The following is an 18,037-nucleotide window of genomic DNA, read 5'->3' as shown; positions in this document are numbered from 1 at the left end:
TAACTGAGAGATAACTGGGTCCTCAATTTATTTCTCTTTACAGAAAACAGGTAAAGATTGGTGAGAATTGGAGAGGAAAAATGTTAAAGATTTTTCTAAAAGCCTTCCTGCAAAGCTGGTCTTGTGGATATTCAGTTCTACGTGGACAGCACATCTTTGCAGAGCTCTTGTTCTACTGCTGTGTCTGCCGTCACCCCGTGACCCCCCCCTTCCTTGTTAGGCTTCCTGTCTGGGCTTATCCCTGCTCCAACATTTGTCCTTCTGTTGTATAATGATCTGTTTATGGTCTGTCTCCCCAACTAGTCCACAAACTGTAGATGAACACTTGGTTTATTGGACACCTACCACCAGGGCTTTTATATAGGGAGCTCTCATCCAACTAAAGGTTCATTCATTAAAATGTTACACCATATATATTCAATGCAGTTTTGTAAGTTTCTTTTTATCTTTTTTTTTTTTTTTTTTGGTTTATACCCAGGTATTAACTTCCTTGGAATTTTTAAAAATTATTATTATTTAATTTTATTTAGGTCAGTATTTAGGACCTACTTTGTTCACCCATTCCCCCTAGAACTGGGGTCGGGGTGGGGGGGGATCAGTAATGCGATAATCACAGCTAATTGTTTATTGAGTGCTTACCATGAGCCAGACACTCTGCTAAGCATTTTCCATGAATGAACTCCTTAATATTTTAAGCCTCACTCTAGTCTTATGAGACAGGTAACATATTACCCCCGAGGGAACTGAGCTGACAAGTTGTCCTAACCCAGATGGGGCAGAGTCAAGAATTAAATCCAGATGATGCGTCCCTGGAGTTCATTTTTTAACCTACTCTTCCTATGGAAAAAAAATATATATTTGTCTTCCAAACCTATTCAGTGGGGGGAGGAGGGGTCAAAACCTAGAATATATAACATAAGTGCCTGGATACATCTGAACAAGAATAATCTAAGTAAATGAGTGATACTTCCAACACTGACTAGTGACTCTGAGGAGGGCACCAGAAGCAAACGTAAGCCTGCTCTTATTTGCTGGAAGGATGGACGTCACCCGATGGTCCTAGACGGGAAAATCAGAAGCCCTGTGTCAGCCTTATCTCCTGCATGAATTTACCCCCTGGACTTCCCTTCTCCTTCCTGTCTCACCAATATCTTCCCTCATCATTTGCTCACCTTTTGGTTGAAGACAAAGCCAAAGTAGCACTCAGCATTCAATGAGTTTTTACTAAGTCAGGCCTTGTGCTAGGCCTTGAGAATGTACAGATGAATGAAATCCAATGAGCTCACAAAGTACTTTCTTTTTATTTTAATTTTTATTTATTTATTTTGAGAGAGAGAAAGAGTTCATGCATGAGTGGGGGAGGGGCAGAGAGAGACAGAGAGGAAGAGAGAGAGAATCAAAGAAGGGACATGTTAAGTGGAGGAAAGTGCATAAGTGCAAGAGAGTATCTACCTAGTATTTCTAGAAGATGAGAAGAAAACTTTTAAGGAGAGTCTCCTGTATAAAGTTCTTCCTTCCTTGAACCCCATGTTGGTGTACTCAGCTCCCACCCCATGTGGGGCATGAGAGAGATCCCAGGGACCATTTATGGACAAAGAAGAAGTCACTTCTCTGACCTTCCACGCATACATTGATAAAATGAAAAACATGAACTAGATGAAATATCATTAAACATTTTTGGAGACATGATCTGATGGAAACACTAGGAAAACACCACATACCCTTTGCATAAAATTTCAAGGAATTCCTGAATGTCTTCTGTCTCAAATCACAAAGAAAATTCTATTTTCTCTGGAGTCTTAACATTCTTGGGCATTGAGGAAGTGTTGCAAAGCAGAATAAGGAACAGAGAGGTACATTGACTCTGGATTCTGACTCTTAGCAGCAGTGTGACTCGGGTTACTAACCAGGGTCACCTTCCTCATCTGCATATTGGAGTAAGAGTTGAACAATGAAAATCATAGCGCAGTATCTTGATCATCAACAGGAGTGTTTGAGAGCAAAATAAGTAATAAATGTAAAATTTTTAGTACAGTGTCTATTCAGAGAAGACACTCAATAATTTAGTCTGATTATATTATATTATATTATATTATATTATATTATATCATATAAATGTATAAATCTAATTACTATTAATATTAATTTTACCATTCTCTGAAGATCTGAGGATTCCATCTTCAAATTCTCATCCTATTTGGTAATCTCTTTGGTAATATTCTTGATATGATACCACTAAACATCACAACTCAAGTCTCTTTCTCTCTTCCCCCCTGATATGCATACATATATATATATATATACACACACACACACACACACACACATATATATTACATATCTATATGGATGTATGTCATGTATACATATTTTATCCACATATATCACATATATATCTCCATATATATATATATACACACACACATATATTATATATAGATAGATAGATAGATATATTTCCATACAGATAACATATATGAAATATGTATATCTCACTCACTTTTTCCATGGGCTTGAAGGCCAGCAGAATACGCCACCCCAAAATATGCTACTTTAAAATCAGGTTGATTTTGAGTGAAGGCAACTGAGAAGAAGCAGAGACAAGGAAAAACTCCTTGCTCTCCTCCTGTGTACGTAAGGCAGGTCATAAATTGACAAAGATGTCCTTCCTTTCCTCTCTACCAGGAGAAAAGTTAATTGCTTGGAGACAACTGTAGACTCTATCAGCCTACCAAACATCTCTGCATAACAAACTTTACTAACTAGTCTTAATCTCTGCTGTTCGAAACCTAAAACTGCCTTCTTTTGTCTGATTATCTCTCCATAAATTTATTATTCCCTGTTGAACATGCTATATAATAAGGTAGTTCTTTTTTTCTATAATTTTTTGATTTTATTTATTTATATGAGAGAGACAGAGACGGTGCAAGTGGGGGCAGGGACAGAGAGAGAGGGAGAGAGAATCCCAAGCAACTCTGCACTGCTAGTGTAGAGCCAAATGCAGGGCTTGAACTCATGAAACTGCAAGATCATGACTTGAACTGAAATCAAGAGTTGGAAGCTTAAATGACTGAGCCCCTCAGGCACCGCAGTAAGCTGCAGTTCTAAGCTACCGCTTTGATTTACTCATTTTTCTCTATACAACTCCCATGAACACACGATGTGTGCTTGTCAATAAACTTTCATTTATTTTCTCTTGTCACTCTTTTATTACAGGGGTCTCAACCAAGAACTGAAAAGTTAAGAAGGAAATTATTTTTCCTCCTTTATAGTCTTTAGGGAAAGCTAGTCCCCCTTCCAGGTGTAAAGGTGGGCCCTAGAAAAACCACTCAGCAATCTTTACTTTCATGGCCAGAGGCATTGGTCATAGGGGGTCAAGTGAGTTGCCTATCAGCAGGATTGTGTGGATAGCTGGCAAAGAAGTGATTTCCCACCAGTTGAAACGTAGCCCTCCTGTGAGGGTGCAGTAGCTTTAGACTGAGGGAGATATTCACAAGTCAGTGCAAGAAGAGAAATAAATTAAACCGCAGATAGCATTATTAAACTGATGAATCCAACCAGAAATATAGTGCCCCACCAATTCTGGACTTAGTCGCATGTTTCAGTACCAGGGAATTCCCATCCTTGTATCTGCCAGTTCAGATCAAGTTTTCTTTTTTCTTTTTCTTTTTTTTTTAAGTTTATTTATTTATTTTGAGAGAGAGAACATGAATGGGGGAGGTGCAGAGAGAGGGAGAAACAGAATCCCAAGCAGGCTCTGCACCTTCAACACAGAGCCTGGCATGGGACTTGAACTCACAAACCGTGAGATCATGACCCGAGCTGAGATCAAGAGTCTGATGCTTAACCAACTGAACCACCCAGGCGCCCCTGAGTTTTCTTTTAATAGCAGCCAAATATGTCTGATTCGCATATGGGTGTCATAAACCCCATTTTGCACAAGTAACCCCTAAAGGGGTGACAGACATGCTCACAATTAAACAGAGTAATGGCAGTTTGAATCCACATGGGGTTCCAAGCAATATGGCCTCCTCGACTCTCAACAGCCATTTCTGCTCTTCCTCACCTACTCCAAAATATTGATTTCCACGGGCACAGCCATTGTGAGATAATGGCCAAAACAGCTGATTTTTTTTTTCTTAGTCTCATTTGAAATAGATGCACTAATAAGACTTGAGGACATTGTAAAATGTCTTGCTTCTTTTAGAATACGGACTAATGTCAACACTACAAAATTCCCAGGTGTTAGCTGGAAGTGCCCCAGAAAGAAATGGATTGAAAATTTCACAGACATTTCTTGTTCCCTGTCGAACAACATGGATTTATCAACTTTGGAAGCTTCTGTTCAGATAGTTATAGAGGAACACTCCTTGGGGATGGAAGAGAAATCTATTCTGAGCCACTTCATGTGTTTAAAGACCATTTCCTTTATAAGTAGCTGATCTGTAGAAGTATCTTGTCATGAACCCCTTAGGGTGAACATTCTATCTGCAGAAAAGGTATAGGATGCGTGTAGCTATTAATAAGAAATGCAAGATTCCTTTCAATTTTTTTCATTTAAAAATTTTTTTTAACATTTATTCATTTTTAAGAGTGAGAGAGACAGAGCATGAACGGGGGAGGGACAGAGAGAGAGACACACACACAGAATCCGAAACAGGCTCCAGGCTCTGAGCTGTCAGCACAGAGCCCAACGCGGGGCTTGAACTCACGGACTGTGAAATCATGACCTGAGCTGAAGTTAGATGCTTAACCAACAGAGCCACCCAGGCGCCCCCAATTTTTTCCTTTTAAATAATAACAATAAAATAAAATGAAATATTCTGAAAATCATGAAGTCTTGTACTTTAAAATTTTTATAGAAAATCTTGTTTCCAAAACATATATGCTCTTCAACCTGGTGAAAAAGTGTACAGCAAACAATCATGTCAATAGATTTTAAAATTTTCACAAAATTTAATACCACCTGCATTTCAACATTTCTATACAACCAAAAGGACAAAATACAGTACCAGAAAGTACAAACAAATTGGACACTGAAATGTAATTAACACTAAATCATTGCTCATTACCTTGTGATAATATGCCATGACATTTGCTGCTGCTTTAATGAATCAAAAGGCCTCGGGGTCTGATTTTTATTAAATTTACATTGAGGTTATTATATCCATATTATGCAATGGTTGGCACTCAACTCCACATTTTCAGAGCCTGGCCAAGTTAGATATGAGAGATCTTCTTTCACATTAAAGCCACAAGAGCTTCCTCCCATTAATAGTCTAAATTGTTGGAGTAAAAGGAGGTTAAAACTACCAATTAAGAAGATCTCTTTTCTTGTACGTATTGTGCTATAGCTGCAAAAGAAACACTTAGCTGCTTGGTGATTTGAAAGGACTGGTGCAAACACCTCAGTCATCTCCTCCAGCTAGCGCTTGTGCTCTTTTCCTAAAGCTCTCAAATTTCCAAGCTTCTGTTGCTAAGACATTACTTTCAAGGGTATTTCATGCAGTCAGATCATTATTCGAATATGGGTCAGTTGCCTTAATCAAATACAGAAAGCATCCATTTAGACACAGATAAATGAGGGGCGCCTGGGTGGCTCAGTCGGTTAAATGTCCAACTTCAGCTCAGGTTATGATCTTGCGGTTCGTGAGTTTGAGCCCCATGTGGGGCTTTGTGCTGACAGCTCAGAGCCTGGAGTCTGCATCAGATTCTGTGTCTCCCTCTCTCTCTGCCCCTCCCCCGCTTGTGCTCTCTCTCTCTCTCTCTCTCAAAAATAAATAAACATTAAAATAAATTCAGACACAGAAAAATGAGGCATCTAATGACAAGTGCAAGTTACAGTCATGGGCATAACAAGAGCAAGATGATGGGAACAGTCCATTCTTTTAGAAGAAGTAAGTTGGGTGGGGGGGCAGTCACTGAGTATAGAAAATTGGAAAACCAGCTAAAGCAAGCAAAAGCAGCAATTCTAAACAATCTCAGGCAAAAAAAAAAAAAAAAAAAAAAAAAATTCCTCCTCCAAAAAAAAACCTTTTCTTGGTCCAAGTTCTAACAAATGCTGATGTTAGTATTAATTTTTAATAATGTATATGTAAGCTTCAAATAGCACATTTTATTACTTACCACTTAATAAATATTATATTCAAGAGGGAAGTTAATGCAGAGAACTCCAGATATACCTTTGGCTCCTGAACATGCAGACTTAAACACATGTGCTTAGTTTTAAAAGTAAGAATTCAGCTTCTCATTTCTCATTTTTATAATTATCGTGCTATCATTGTTTAACTCAAAACTACTGTTAGAAGACACAAATACACATTATCACAGGCCTTGGTGGACACAAACTGCACCCAGGAGAGCTTGAGCAACAACAAACCTTTAGGAACTCTATGAGATTTTACCAAACAGAATAGTGATCTGTGATGGATTTTCCAGGCAAAATTTTTAGTGGATTTTTTTAATGATTGCAGAGATATCTAAAAGCTGTTAGAATTGATTCTGAAGAAAACACGTAGAAAGAATTGCAATTCCTGGAATTTATGGTAAATAAAATATTTTTTGAATATCTACCAAACTTAATTTTTTTAAGTTTATTTTCAGAGAAAGGGGGAGAGTGAGAGTGGGGAAAGGGCAGAGGGAGAGGGAGAGAGAGAGAGAGAGAGAGAGAGAATCCCAAGTAGGTTCCGCACCTACAGCGCTGAGCCCGACGCGGGGCTGGAAACCACGAACCATGAGATCATGACCTAAGCCGAAACCAAGAGTCAGACGCCCAGCCAACTAAGCGACAGAGGTGCCCCTCTATGAAGCTTATCTTTATGTTTAAAACCTTTCCTAAAATTTACATGTCTGTTGCTTGATGAGAAAAAAAATTTTTTTTCATTTAAAATTAGTAAAAGTATCCTTTGATCAGTATAAGAGAAGATAGATGGACAAATCTGATTATACTGTTTTGAACATGCACATGTAAAGATAACCAGTTTTGATGAAGTCATCCACAAATTTGCAGAAATAAAGTCAAATGAACAGACATTTGAATATGACTATTACCGGAACAAAGCAATACACAGGGATGTTTTCCCCCTTTTTACTTTAAAATTAGAAAATTTTCATGTACTACATTGTCTTTTCTTTTTGGTATTGGAAATTTTGATTGGCATGATAACATACAGGAGTTCAATATTAGCACATTTTGCCATTTGCATTTCTATTAGTTTTCATTTATCTTTATGATCATTAATGAATACAACTTGTATATAGGAGATGGGATGTTAGAAAATGAGCCACGTCCTGGGGTAAAATTTAGGAGGTACAAGTGGTAGAGAAACAATGGGGATTCTGATTGGATAGTCACACACTCCTAATGGTGGGAAATAAATCAGGAAATCACTTTCAGAGCAAAAGTACAGTAAAAAAAAGTAGACCCCAAATGTGAATAGAATGCACAATAAGAACACATTCAGCTTCCCATGGAAATTGTATTGAAAAAGTTTTGGGGTGTGGAAGGTTAAAGTCAAAGGTAAGAAGTACCCCTGGACAGATAAAGGACACTGTAATAGGTACCTATGGAAATTTGAGGACGACCCTATTTTGAAAAATTTTTAATGTTTATTTATTTTTGAGAGAGAGAGAGAGAGAGAGAGAGAGAGGCAGAGTGTGAGTGGGCAAGGGGTAGAGAGAGAGGGAGACACAGAATCCAAAGCAGGCTCCAGACTCTGAGCTGTCAGCACAAAGCCAGGGGTGGGGCTTGAACTTGGTGAATCCCGAGACCGTGACCTGAGTGGAAGTAGGACGCTTAACCGACTGAGCCACCCAGGCGCCCCAAAGAATGCCCTATTTTGAAGAGAGAACAACTAAATACCGATAGGTAATAATGAAACAAAGAGCATTAGAAGGAACCAGAAATTATCATGGCTATTTTTACAAATGTCCAGAGTTATTAATCTGATAGTATCCACATATACCAGTTGTTAGTGGTGAAGATAACACATGAACTTCTGTTGGCATTACATTAAATTCATAAATGAGGGCACTTACAGCTTATTTCAAGTCGGATGAAGTCTTTAATGCCAAGGTTTTCTAGGAAAACTCCCGATAAAGCCGTGGTTTTGAAAAAGAAGGAAATATCAGCACTGAACTCCGCATGGAAGGTGGGAAAGTGGAGGTAAGAGGCTTCTGTGTAAAATGATACCGCATTCCAGAAGTGCCCTGCAAATGAAAAAAATCCTTAAGCGTGATTCATTGTTTTGGAATGGGATAGAGAAAAGCAATGGGCATGTGAATAATTTTCAAGACTGAGGGACACTGCAGGGAAAAGGGATAAGGGAATAAAAACATCTTGTGCTTATGTAATGAAGAGAGAAAGCTTCTTTCCATTTAGTACTCACGGTCACCATAGCAACGCAAGGGACCAATTCTCCAAGCAGCTTCTGAGTTTGATCTGTTGGTATCAGTGATAACTATCTGAGTGACAGGCAAGTGGTCTTTGAAGGAAAGAAAGCCAGTATCATTTGTCCTGCAAAACATAAATTTAAGAAAAAAAGAGGAGAAAATGTCGATTATGTAGGGACTCTTTTTCCAAGACTCTTCTTTTCAGAGGTGATTTGGGTGGTTGTAGCAGCAGGGTGGGGGCAGGGATGGGGGAGACAGAAGGCTCTTCATCTCATAAGCATATGCAAAAGACTGGAATGCTAATTACAAAATCCTTGGCCAGCTTCCAAAAACCAGTGGCATTTACATTTTCCCTAAGTCTTTCCAGAAACACAGGTAATTTACAGAGCTTGCTGTGGCTTGCTGTAGCTAACAGCACCCCACCTGCCCGATGCAGTGCTGATGTAACATCAAACATCAGCTCTCTTGCCACAAAGAGATTGGGTAGCTCAGTAACTGACTTGAAATAGGGGCCACAAATCCCACTTGAAATCACTCCAAGGATTGTTTCAGCCTCCTGCCTCCAGATTCTGATCAGCTTGGGATGTTTCTTATCACCTTTTTAACTCTAGGTAAAAACAAGTCTCTAGAGTTACTGGTTTATTGCTTTTCATTGTGCTCTATGTTTTAAAGATGTTGGTAGTTAAGGGCTTGGGCTTTGTCTTTGTTAATTATGCAGCTGGAGAACTAACTAGTCACCCTGTGGCAAAAAAAAAAAAAAAAAAAAAAAAAAAAGTTAAAAATAAATGGATGAAGCTATTGTTTTTCCCTTTTTTAAAGGTGTGTTTTTTGACTCATGGTAAGGACAAACCATTTAATAACTGAGAGAATGAAAGTGTAGGTAAGAAACTGGCATTGAATGAATATTTGGAGCCAGAAACATACCAGCGGATATTTTTTTTCCCAGACAGCACCCTTATGCAGTGGGTACCAATATTTTCCCTCACAGATGAGGAAACTGAGGCTCAGAGACATCAGATAACTTGCCTAAGTTCACAGGACACAAGGGGCAGAGGCTCAGTCACATGCTCGGTATCTACCCTGCATCTAAATTTAACAAGCGTGCCATAAATAGCCTGGTGTAAATTTAACATATATGTATACACATATATTTTAAGACTTTGAAGATGCCTGTATATTGTGTATTTCATCCTGACATGATAATTTGAAACTCATGACTAACAAAAGACTGAAATTTCTGAAACACAGGGGGCAAAAAAAATACAAAATGTTTTATATCACAGCGAGTCTTGAGATAGTAACCAACATTCTTCAATAACCTTTTTAAGCATGCAAGGCAAACTCTGCGTTATGGTCTTGTTCCATTTTACTGATCTGAGCATCAGGTTCCCTGCTAGAAAAGATGATGGGGCATTTTTCATGACCATGCTTCATCCATCAGGCATGCTACCAACTTTAAATGGCAAGCCAAACTCAATCCTATGGGGGCAGTCTGAGAACCCCACAGAGTGGGCTGGACCCTCCACCTATACAACCTCAGTTAAGCACTGGATGGATCATCTTGCCTGTGCCTGGGAATTGGGAGACCCAGCACCACGCACCAACATTCAAGGCAAAGTAACAACAACACAAAGAAGCAGATTCATACTGGTTGTCTCTCTGTAGTCACAAAGAAGTCAACAAAACACTCAAAACACACTCAAAACCAATGTTATATTTCATTAGCATTATATAGAATGTACATCTCTGAGTTTAGAGACCAAGAAAACAGTATCCCAAATTCTTAACTGGGAAGCCTGGCAGCAGTAATGTGATGTAATGCTTCAAGGACATAGTTTTAGAAGCACACAGATTGGTTCTGGAACCCCAAGTCCCCAGTTCCTAGCTGTTTTAACTTTGGCAAATCATTTTATTTCTGAGATTCCATGCAGTCCTCAATTTTAACATGGAGATAAAGTCTATACCACAGAGTTATTGAACAAATTAAATGAGATCATATAGTCACTTAGCATGGTGCCTGAGCTATGGTAACTGTTCAGAAATGGTGGTGGTAATACTCATTTTAGTTCTTATCTTTGTCCCTGAACCCTCTGCAGCCTCAGACAAGTCAATCCATTTTTTCACACCTCCAGCTATGATTCTGTATTGAATATCGCCTACTATACAAAACACTACAGAAAATTAAATGTTAAGTTTTGGCATCCAACTCACGAGATTTGGAGAAAAACCTACCAATCCATCTTGGTTATAAATAAATGAAATATTCACCTGCACACATACCCTTCAGGTCAAGTAGCCAAAAAGGTAAAGAAATGCACTAATCCATTTTCTACTATTTGAGTACCATATTTAGAGGCCATTCAAAGGGCCGGGCATAAGACTTTAGTTTATGTTTCAAAGGATTTCTATGAATGTTACAAAGACACAGAATAAAATTTTAGTCTTCATACTCCAATATCTTTTCAAGCAGAGAATTCAAAGCAAATTCCACATAGTCAAAGTAGAATACAGACAAACACATATGCAACCCTGAAGAAACCATTTTGTTTTAGGATTTTCTCTCCACTTTCATTTTCAGGGTGAAAATGTTTGATTCTGAAGCCTGTCCATCAATGCTAACTACTGCCTCCCTTACACACTTGACACCTTGTCTGCCTCAATTTGATGTCCTGGGTTAAAGTGCTGTAATATACAAATAGCACTCTAAGGATAAAAATCTCTTCCAAATAACAGAGAAAAAAGTTTGATGATGCAAGACACAATACCAAAAATGTTTTTTTTTTAAATCTGACAACTAAAAAAAAAAAAAAAAAAAAAAGGAAGTTGCTTTCCAAAGTTGTTGAATTATGATAGACACAGGGGCCAAATGAGTAATTCCCTACAAGGGCCAAATAAGTAATAAAAATGAGTGAAGCCAGTTTTGTGTTAGATAATAAATGGAACCTGACACATACATTCGAGAGAGAGGGAGGAAAACTGGTCGAAAACAGTTGTTCTGGCTAAAGGAGACAGTGGATCCATTAGTAACAAGTAATAATGATATTCATGAATGTAAAACAAGTGGGTCAGACTGCAATATTAATGTAAAACTTCTCAATTTTCAAACCTTGACAAAGGATTTAAAATTCTATAAGAAAGAAAGAAAGAAAGAAAGAAAGAAAGAAAGAAAGAAAGAAAAAGAAAGGAAAGAAAGAAAAAGAAAGAGAAAGAAAGAAAGAAAGAAAGAAAGAAAGAAAGAAAGAAAGAAAGAAAGAAAGGAAGAAAGTGATTGGGAGGGAGGAAGGAAGGAAGGATATGGTGGGAGCCAACACTGCACTGGCCAATAAAATGCAGGTGAGGGTTGTGTGCAGTCTATGAACAATCTAGGTATCAACAATATTTTGCGTATTTATTCATGCTCCTAATGTCACAGGGAGAAGAAAAGTGGATTTAATTCAATTTGTGAGTGATAGGCATGATTTCAAAGCATCAATGGGTAGGATACCTGGGGGCTTTGGTGGTGGATTTTAACCATATGATGATACCCAGTGATACAAATTAGGGTGGTGCCTAGTGATAAGTAGGGAGTCTAGAGCTATACATTTCTTTCCACACATTGACTTGTTTTCCTTTCTCTTTTGTTTGAACTTACCTTCTTAAGGGCACACATTTTATAGACTTTGTCTTCCTTTGGAACAATAGGCGAGCCTATTCCTAAGGGTACAGGGCACTTAAGTACTTTATAAGTGCAGAAGCCATTGTGTTGTAGTGGAAAAGCACTGCCATTTTGACCAGACAGTTATGGGTTGAATCCATGTGTCTCAAGACACTAGTTATAAAATGTCAGTGAGGTCACCCTGGGCCTCAGTTTCCTTACCTCTAAAATGGGGATAATAATATCAATTTGTTTTTTTTAATAATATCAATTTGATACTATATAAATGGAAGGAGATAACGTATATAAAACCACACACTAACACAAGGTGGAGATTCAATAATTATTAGAATTCCCTGTAAGCTTTGAAATTTTAAAAAAGTGAAATAAAAAGAATTTTTTAAAGAAAAATAACAAAGGGAGCTTCACGGTTGGCATGAATGAGCAGAAGGCAGTCAGTGACTCCAGCTTCTGGAGGCTGCAAGGGTACAAGGGACAGACATGTGGTCCTCAGGAAACACACAAGGGTCAATGAAAGGACATGTAAGAGGAAATGTGGTCTCCCCTTCCTTTTATTATCTGCATCTTGGGATTTTACCAAATTCAGAATTGCATAGGCAAAAAGGGGCCACTGATTTCTTTAGTGAATCACGGGTAAAATATGGTGAAAGTCACATGCTGTCATTTATTTTTTCATCAGCCAATTTTAGTTCACTTCTGCTCGGTAAGCTGCTTTTAGTAGAGTCATTTGGGTAACTCAACCTATCAAGAGAGATTTTTGTTTCCTTTTTACATTCTTATTGCTTTCAGTCACTCCAAAGTAAAATAAATAAATAATAAATAAATAAATAAATAAATAAATAAATAAATAAATATCATTATGCATAAGGTAGAAAAATCTAGAAAATTATGCAAAACCTTAAGGCCCCAGCTAACTTTGAAGCCCTTGTGCGTGAATCTGAGTGCATCAGTCTCAAGACCCTCAGCACACCCCTTCCCTTGAGCTGGTGACATAATGCCCTTCACCTTCCATGGCTGGGTGGGAAGAATGGCCAACTAAATGCCCATGAGCAAGTTTGCAAGTCTGAAGAACTGTATTGATGCTTGCCAGTAATTCCATCCTAACTTTGGTTAAGGCAATTATTTCCCTTTGGTCTTCGTTCTTAGGACTTCCTAATAAAAATGACATAGGGGATTAGACTGAAGGTTGGCTCTCACTTGGTTGTCAAAAAAACAAATGCAAGCATCGACTGTGGCCACATATGCAAGTCCACACCAGGAGGCCATATCTATTCCCCTGTTCCCTATGCTGACCAGAACATGTCTGGAGGCTTGTTTTCCATTCCCAGCATAAGAAACATGAGGGGCAAAACAAGACAATTTTGCAAATATTTAAACATGTCAGAAACTATAGTTGTTCTAAAACATTCTAGAAACTTGAAACCAGAGTGCTCTTCTCAAATAGATGGGAGAAAACGAAACCAGGACTGGGTATTATGAATACAGCCAAAGTCCACCCAATATTACCTTATTATTAGGAAATTTTCATGACCCTCAAGATTTTATGAGTATAAAATTAATTAAGAAAACACTACCACAGATGGAGATTTTTGGAGGCCTGGTTTGACTGATCTGCTCTGGATATGAACAGAAGTAGCATTCACTAGTGCCAGGAAAGTTCTTCACAGAACTGTCTGCATTCTCCCTCTTTATCTCCTGGCCCTCTTCTCCCCCAACTAGCCTTCTCTCCTTTCATGCCATGGCAGCCCCACTCACTGAATTGCTAACTTCCATGAATATGTCAGCCCCTAACTCATTCCACTCTGTGGCAGCATTTCACAGCGTTGCCTTCCTTCCCGTCACAGACACAATGAACACATAGTCTTTCAGCTGCCTACCGAACACCTTCCTTGGATGTCAACTGTCATCTCTAACGAATATGCCCCAGCCCCCTCCACTTGTCGCTGCTCCAGGGATCTGTTCCTCTACTTGTCTGTGTTACTCAGTCCTGTGAAGGACACGGCCCCGTTCTCCCAGTGACTGAGGCCATACACACACAGGTCTTCTCTCTTTGTCTCACTCCTGCCTCATTCTTCATCAACCACTTCCACCAAGCTCACCTGCTTTATGTCTCTCCATCCAACTGCCTTATCCTCACCCTCCAGGCCTCAGTTTTATTTAGAGGGAGCTCATGGGTCTTCGCCCAGGCCTTGGTGATGGTTACCTACATTGGCTTTCTGGTGTCAAGCTCACTACTGTCTTTCTGCTCTCATTCTCCACCATAAGACTCCCAGAAACATACTCAGCAATGTGAACCATGATTCATACTCTTATTTAAAAGTTGGTTGGTTATGATAAGAGGTCTCTGTCTCTTAGAGGTATGGTCCAACTTCCAAAATATTTAACAGGGTTGAGTGTACAATAAAATTCTTATTAAAACCACAATTACCTTTTACAGAGTGTTATTTCTAAAAATTTTTTTAATGTTTATTTATTTTTGAGAGAGAGAGAGAGAGAGAGAGAACGAGCAGGGGAGGGGCAGAAAGAGAGGGAGTGAGAGAATCTCAAGCAGGCTCCATACTGCCAACACAGAGCCTGACGTGAGGCTTGAACTCACAAGCCATCGGGATCATGACCTGAGCCAAAGTCGGACGCTTAACTGACTGAGCCACCCAGGCGTCCCCGTGGAGGGTGAGTTCTGAAGTAAATGACCCAGGAGTCAGAGGCATTACTCCAGTTTAAGGCTGCTATTCTTAGAACCTACTGCTGGCTCTGGGGCTCAGCTGAGTGCCTCCTATCACTGAATGTGAACGTGGGAGCTGCCTCTTGCCTTTCCCTGGCCATGTGAGCATAAAAGTAGATTTTCACACATGCTGTCATTTAGTCCACAGAACATCCTTATGACAATGCTGTAATCATCACCTGCCTTGTGCAGGAGAGGAAGTGGAGCTTCACAGAGGTGACCGAACTTCCTAGGGTGCATCATTTTCAAGTGGAGAGGCCAGGATTTGAACAGCACACCTTTGCTGTCATCACCTTGCTCCTCTGGTCTCCTTGTCTCCCTCCTTTGCATGGGGACACTGCTCCTTCCCACAGTTAGCCTACATCTTCTCTGAACCGTGCTGGAATAATAGCACTGACCCTGAGTCCTTGAGCTGTCCTCGTGGGTCTCCGGCTGACCATCCCCATTCCGTTCACACAGGCTTTCTCCACACCAGATACAATTCAATTGACTAGGTTTCAGTTTACTAATTTGCAATCATTTTCCAGCCCTGCATTCCCTGAGATTACACGGGGGTCACCTTGACAGGAGTTCTGGGAGCCCACAAACTCTTCGGTTACACATTTACAAGCAATCTCTTGGTTTATTTCTGTTGCGGGAAGACCCATCCATTACAGGATGATTTTAACTAGTGAACTTTCAGAGGGCAGCCCTGTCTTTGGGGAGAGGGGCCTTCATTGTTCTTTCCTCATTTCACCTATGAGTGTTCCAGTGTGCTACTTAATTCTATTTATTTTATGACATAGATGTAGGTATTTTTTTCTTAGAAATTAACTTCAATAAATTAATATTGCTTCCTCCCATTTATTTAAGACACTGAAAACTAGGGAAAATAATAAAAATGATGGCTAACAAATTTTTGAGAAATAAATACATGGCACATCAGCTAGATGCAGAAGTTACTGCTAACTCAGCCAGGACTCAACAGAGATACCAGAGATATGCTTCTTCTTTTTTCTCTTCTCTTCTCTTCTCTTCTCTTCTCTTCTCTTCTCTTCTCTTCTCTTCTCTCTCTTCCCTTCCCTTCCCTTCGCTTCCCTTCCCTTCCTTTCCCTTCTCCCCTCCCCCTTTTCTTTCTTTCTTTCTTTCTTTCTTTCTTTCTTTCTTTCTGTCTTTTTTTCTTTCTTTCCTTTAAAAAAAATTGGAACCTGAAGCTCAGAGAGGCTAAATGATTTAGGCTGTATAGTTACTTAAATGACAAATCCAGGATTTGGTCATCTCATTACATAATAAAATGTTACTTAGAGATAAATTACATTTTATATCCAGAAAATGAGGGTGCTGCCAGCAAAGGTAGCTACAATTGTGTGTTCTTTTTTTAAAGGTATATTTATTTATTTTGAGACAGAGAGAGAGTGAGAGAGAGAGAGAGTGTGAAAAGGGTAGGGACAAAGAGAGAGGAAGACAGAGAACCCCAAAGCAGGCACCACATTGTCAGCACAGAGCTCGGTGTGGGGCTCAATCTTACGGAATCACAAGATCACAACCTGAGCCAAAATCAATAGCCGGCTGCTTAACCGGCTGAACCACCCAGGCACCCCAGTTGTGTGCTCCAGGTGTATTATGGGTATTAGTTCATCCTATTTTTACTGCAAATCTATAAGGCAGATTTACAAAGGAGATAGAACTATTTTCTCTCTTCCTCCTTCCCTCTCCTACTCTTTTTCTCCTCCTCCTCCTGTTCTTAATGATGAAGACTCTACAGTTTGAGAAAAATGCAGAAAACACTAGGATTTATCTGTAGTTAGCCTAGAGGGTCCCCATGGACCTCAGAAGCAATACCAGTCATGGCAGAAATGACCAAGGCAGAGAGAAGGAAGTGGAGAGGAACTCATTATCACCTGGGGCCCATCACAGCTGTCCACACTTGGCTAAGGTGTCCAGCAAGTTCTGAGCAAAAAGAAGTTGTATCTTATGTCTCTCTCTGTGGCCATGTTTGCCTCTACTGAGTTCTGCATATTCCTCCTCAGGTAGAGGAGCATGTCCCCCAGAGTCAGGGCGTCCAGATCTGAACTGATCCCCTTTGTGGTCTGGGTAACATCCTAAGTCCCTTTGGCAATTTGGCCACACCTACCAAAATAGAAAAGTGGATAATTTGACAATTTTAAGTTAAGGGTCTATGCAGTAGAAATAATAATTTTCAAAGAGTCTTGCAAATCAAGACTCAAAAATGTTCACTGCAGCGTTTTTCCCCCTAAGACTGAAAAGTCACTGACAAGGAAAAGGTTTATCATAAAGGAACGGTAAAATAACTTATGATACAGACATACTATGGATACTTTGCAGCTATTAAAATGGACAGGATATACTTGTTTTCATGCTTATTTAATGATGCCAAGTAAAAGCTCTCCAAGACATATTTTATGTGAGAAAAGTGAGCTGCAGAATAATATGTTTAATATGATCTCACATTTTTTTAATGTTTTATGTTGATTTATTTTTGAGTGGGGGGAGGGACAGAGAGAGAGGGAGACGGAATCTGACGCAGGCTCCAGGCTCTGCGCGGTCATCAGAGAGCCCCATGCAGGACTTGAACTCGTGAACTGCGAGATCATGACCTGAGCTGAAGTCAGACGCCTAACTGACTGAGCCACCCAAGCACCCCAATATGATCTCACATTTAGTGAATATGACATACACATAGGAAGATATTTATATGTAGAAGTACCTTATGTGCCCAACTATTATCTTTAGGTGTCAGATTATATATACAAAGCACAAGTATGGATTCCAAGTGGTGGTGAGGAAGGAGATTCTACTTTTTTGCTTAAATATTTCTGAAACATTTGAGTTTTTATAGTCAGTACATAATAGAATGGATTTATTTTATGAAAATGAGCTCCTAAAATTTAAAATAAAATCAAGAGAAATATTCCCCTTATGCTTTGTTAAATATAGAAACCTAAATTGGGTGAGTCAGAACTGACAATTGTGAGCAAATTTGCAGAGCAGATAAAAGAGGTAAGCAGCTCATGTAATTTGGATCTGAGTAAGAGCTACTGTTAGGTGAGTAATGCTGTACACTTAGTGATAAGTATGCAAATGAAAATAGAAGCCAAAGTCCCACTGCATTTTTCAGTATAATTATAATATATTGTTATACAGTAACAATCTGAATCAAAATGTTATATAAAATATACTATATAAATGCAAACTCTTAACCTTCATATTGACTTCGAGTTCTATTTCTGATACTCACAATTTTGCAATTACCCAAGTAATGCGATTCC

General features: G+C 39.2%; 1 protein-coding gene across 3 annotated transcripts in view; it reads right to left on the bottom strand.

Moving 5' to 3' along the window:
- Positions 1-18,037, bottom strand: part of CNTNAP5 (contactin associated protein family member 5) — an 801,428-nt gene that overhangs the window by 130,479 nt on the left and 652,912 nt on the right. For all 3 annotated transcript variants that reach the window (XM_019469410.2, XM_053909896.1, XM_019469409.2), the window contains exons 15-16: positions 8,388-8,515; positions 8,038-8,208 (exon numbers count right to left, since the gene is read on the bottom strand). In XM_019469410.2, the coding sequence (XP_019324955.2) occupies positions 8,038-8,208; positions 8,388-8,515 (299 nt within the window). The remainder of the gene's footprint in view (positions 1-8,037; positions 8,209-8,387; positions 8,516-18,037) is intronic.

Source organism: Panthera pardus, unplaced genomic scaffold, assembly GCF_024362965.1.
Source record: "Panthera pardus isolate Hobbes unplaced genomic scaffold, ASM2436296v1 HiC_scaffold_10, whole genome shotgun sequence".
In the NCBI taxonomy this organism is placed as follows: domain Eukaryota; kingdom Metazoa; phylum Chordata; class Mammalia; order Carnivora; family Felidae; genus Panthera; species Panthera pardus.
Note: the sequence above shows the minus strand (reverse complement) of the source record. Positions and strands in the feature narration are given on the sequence as shown.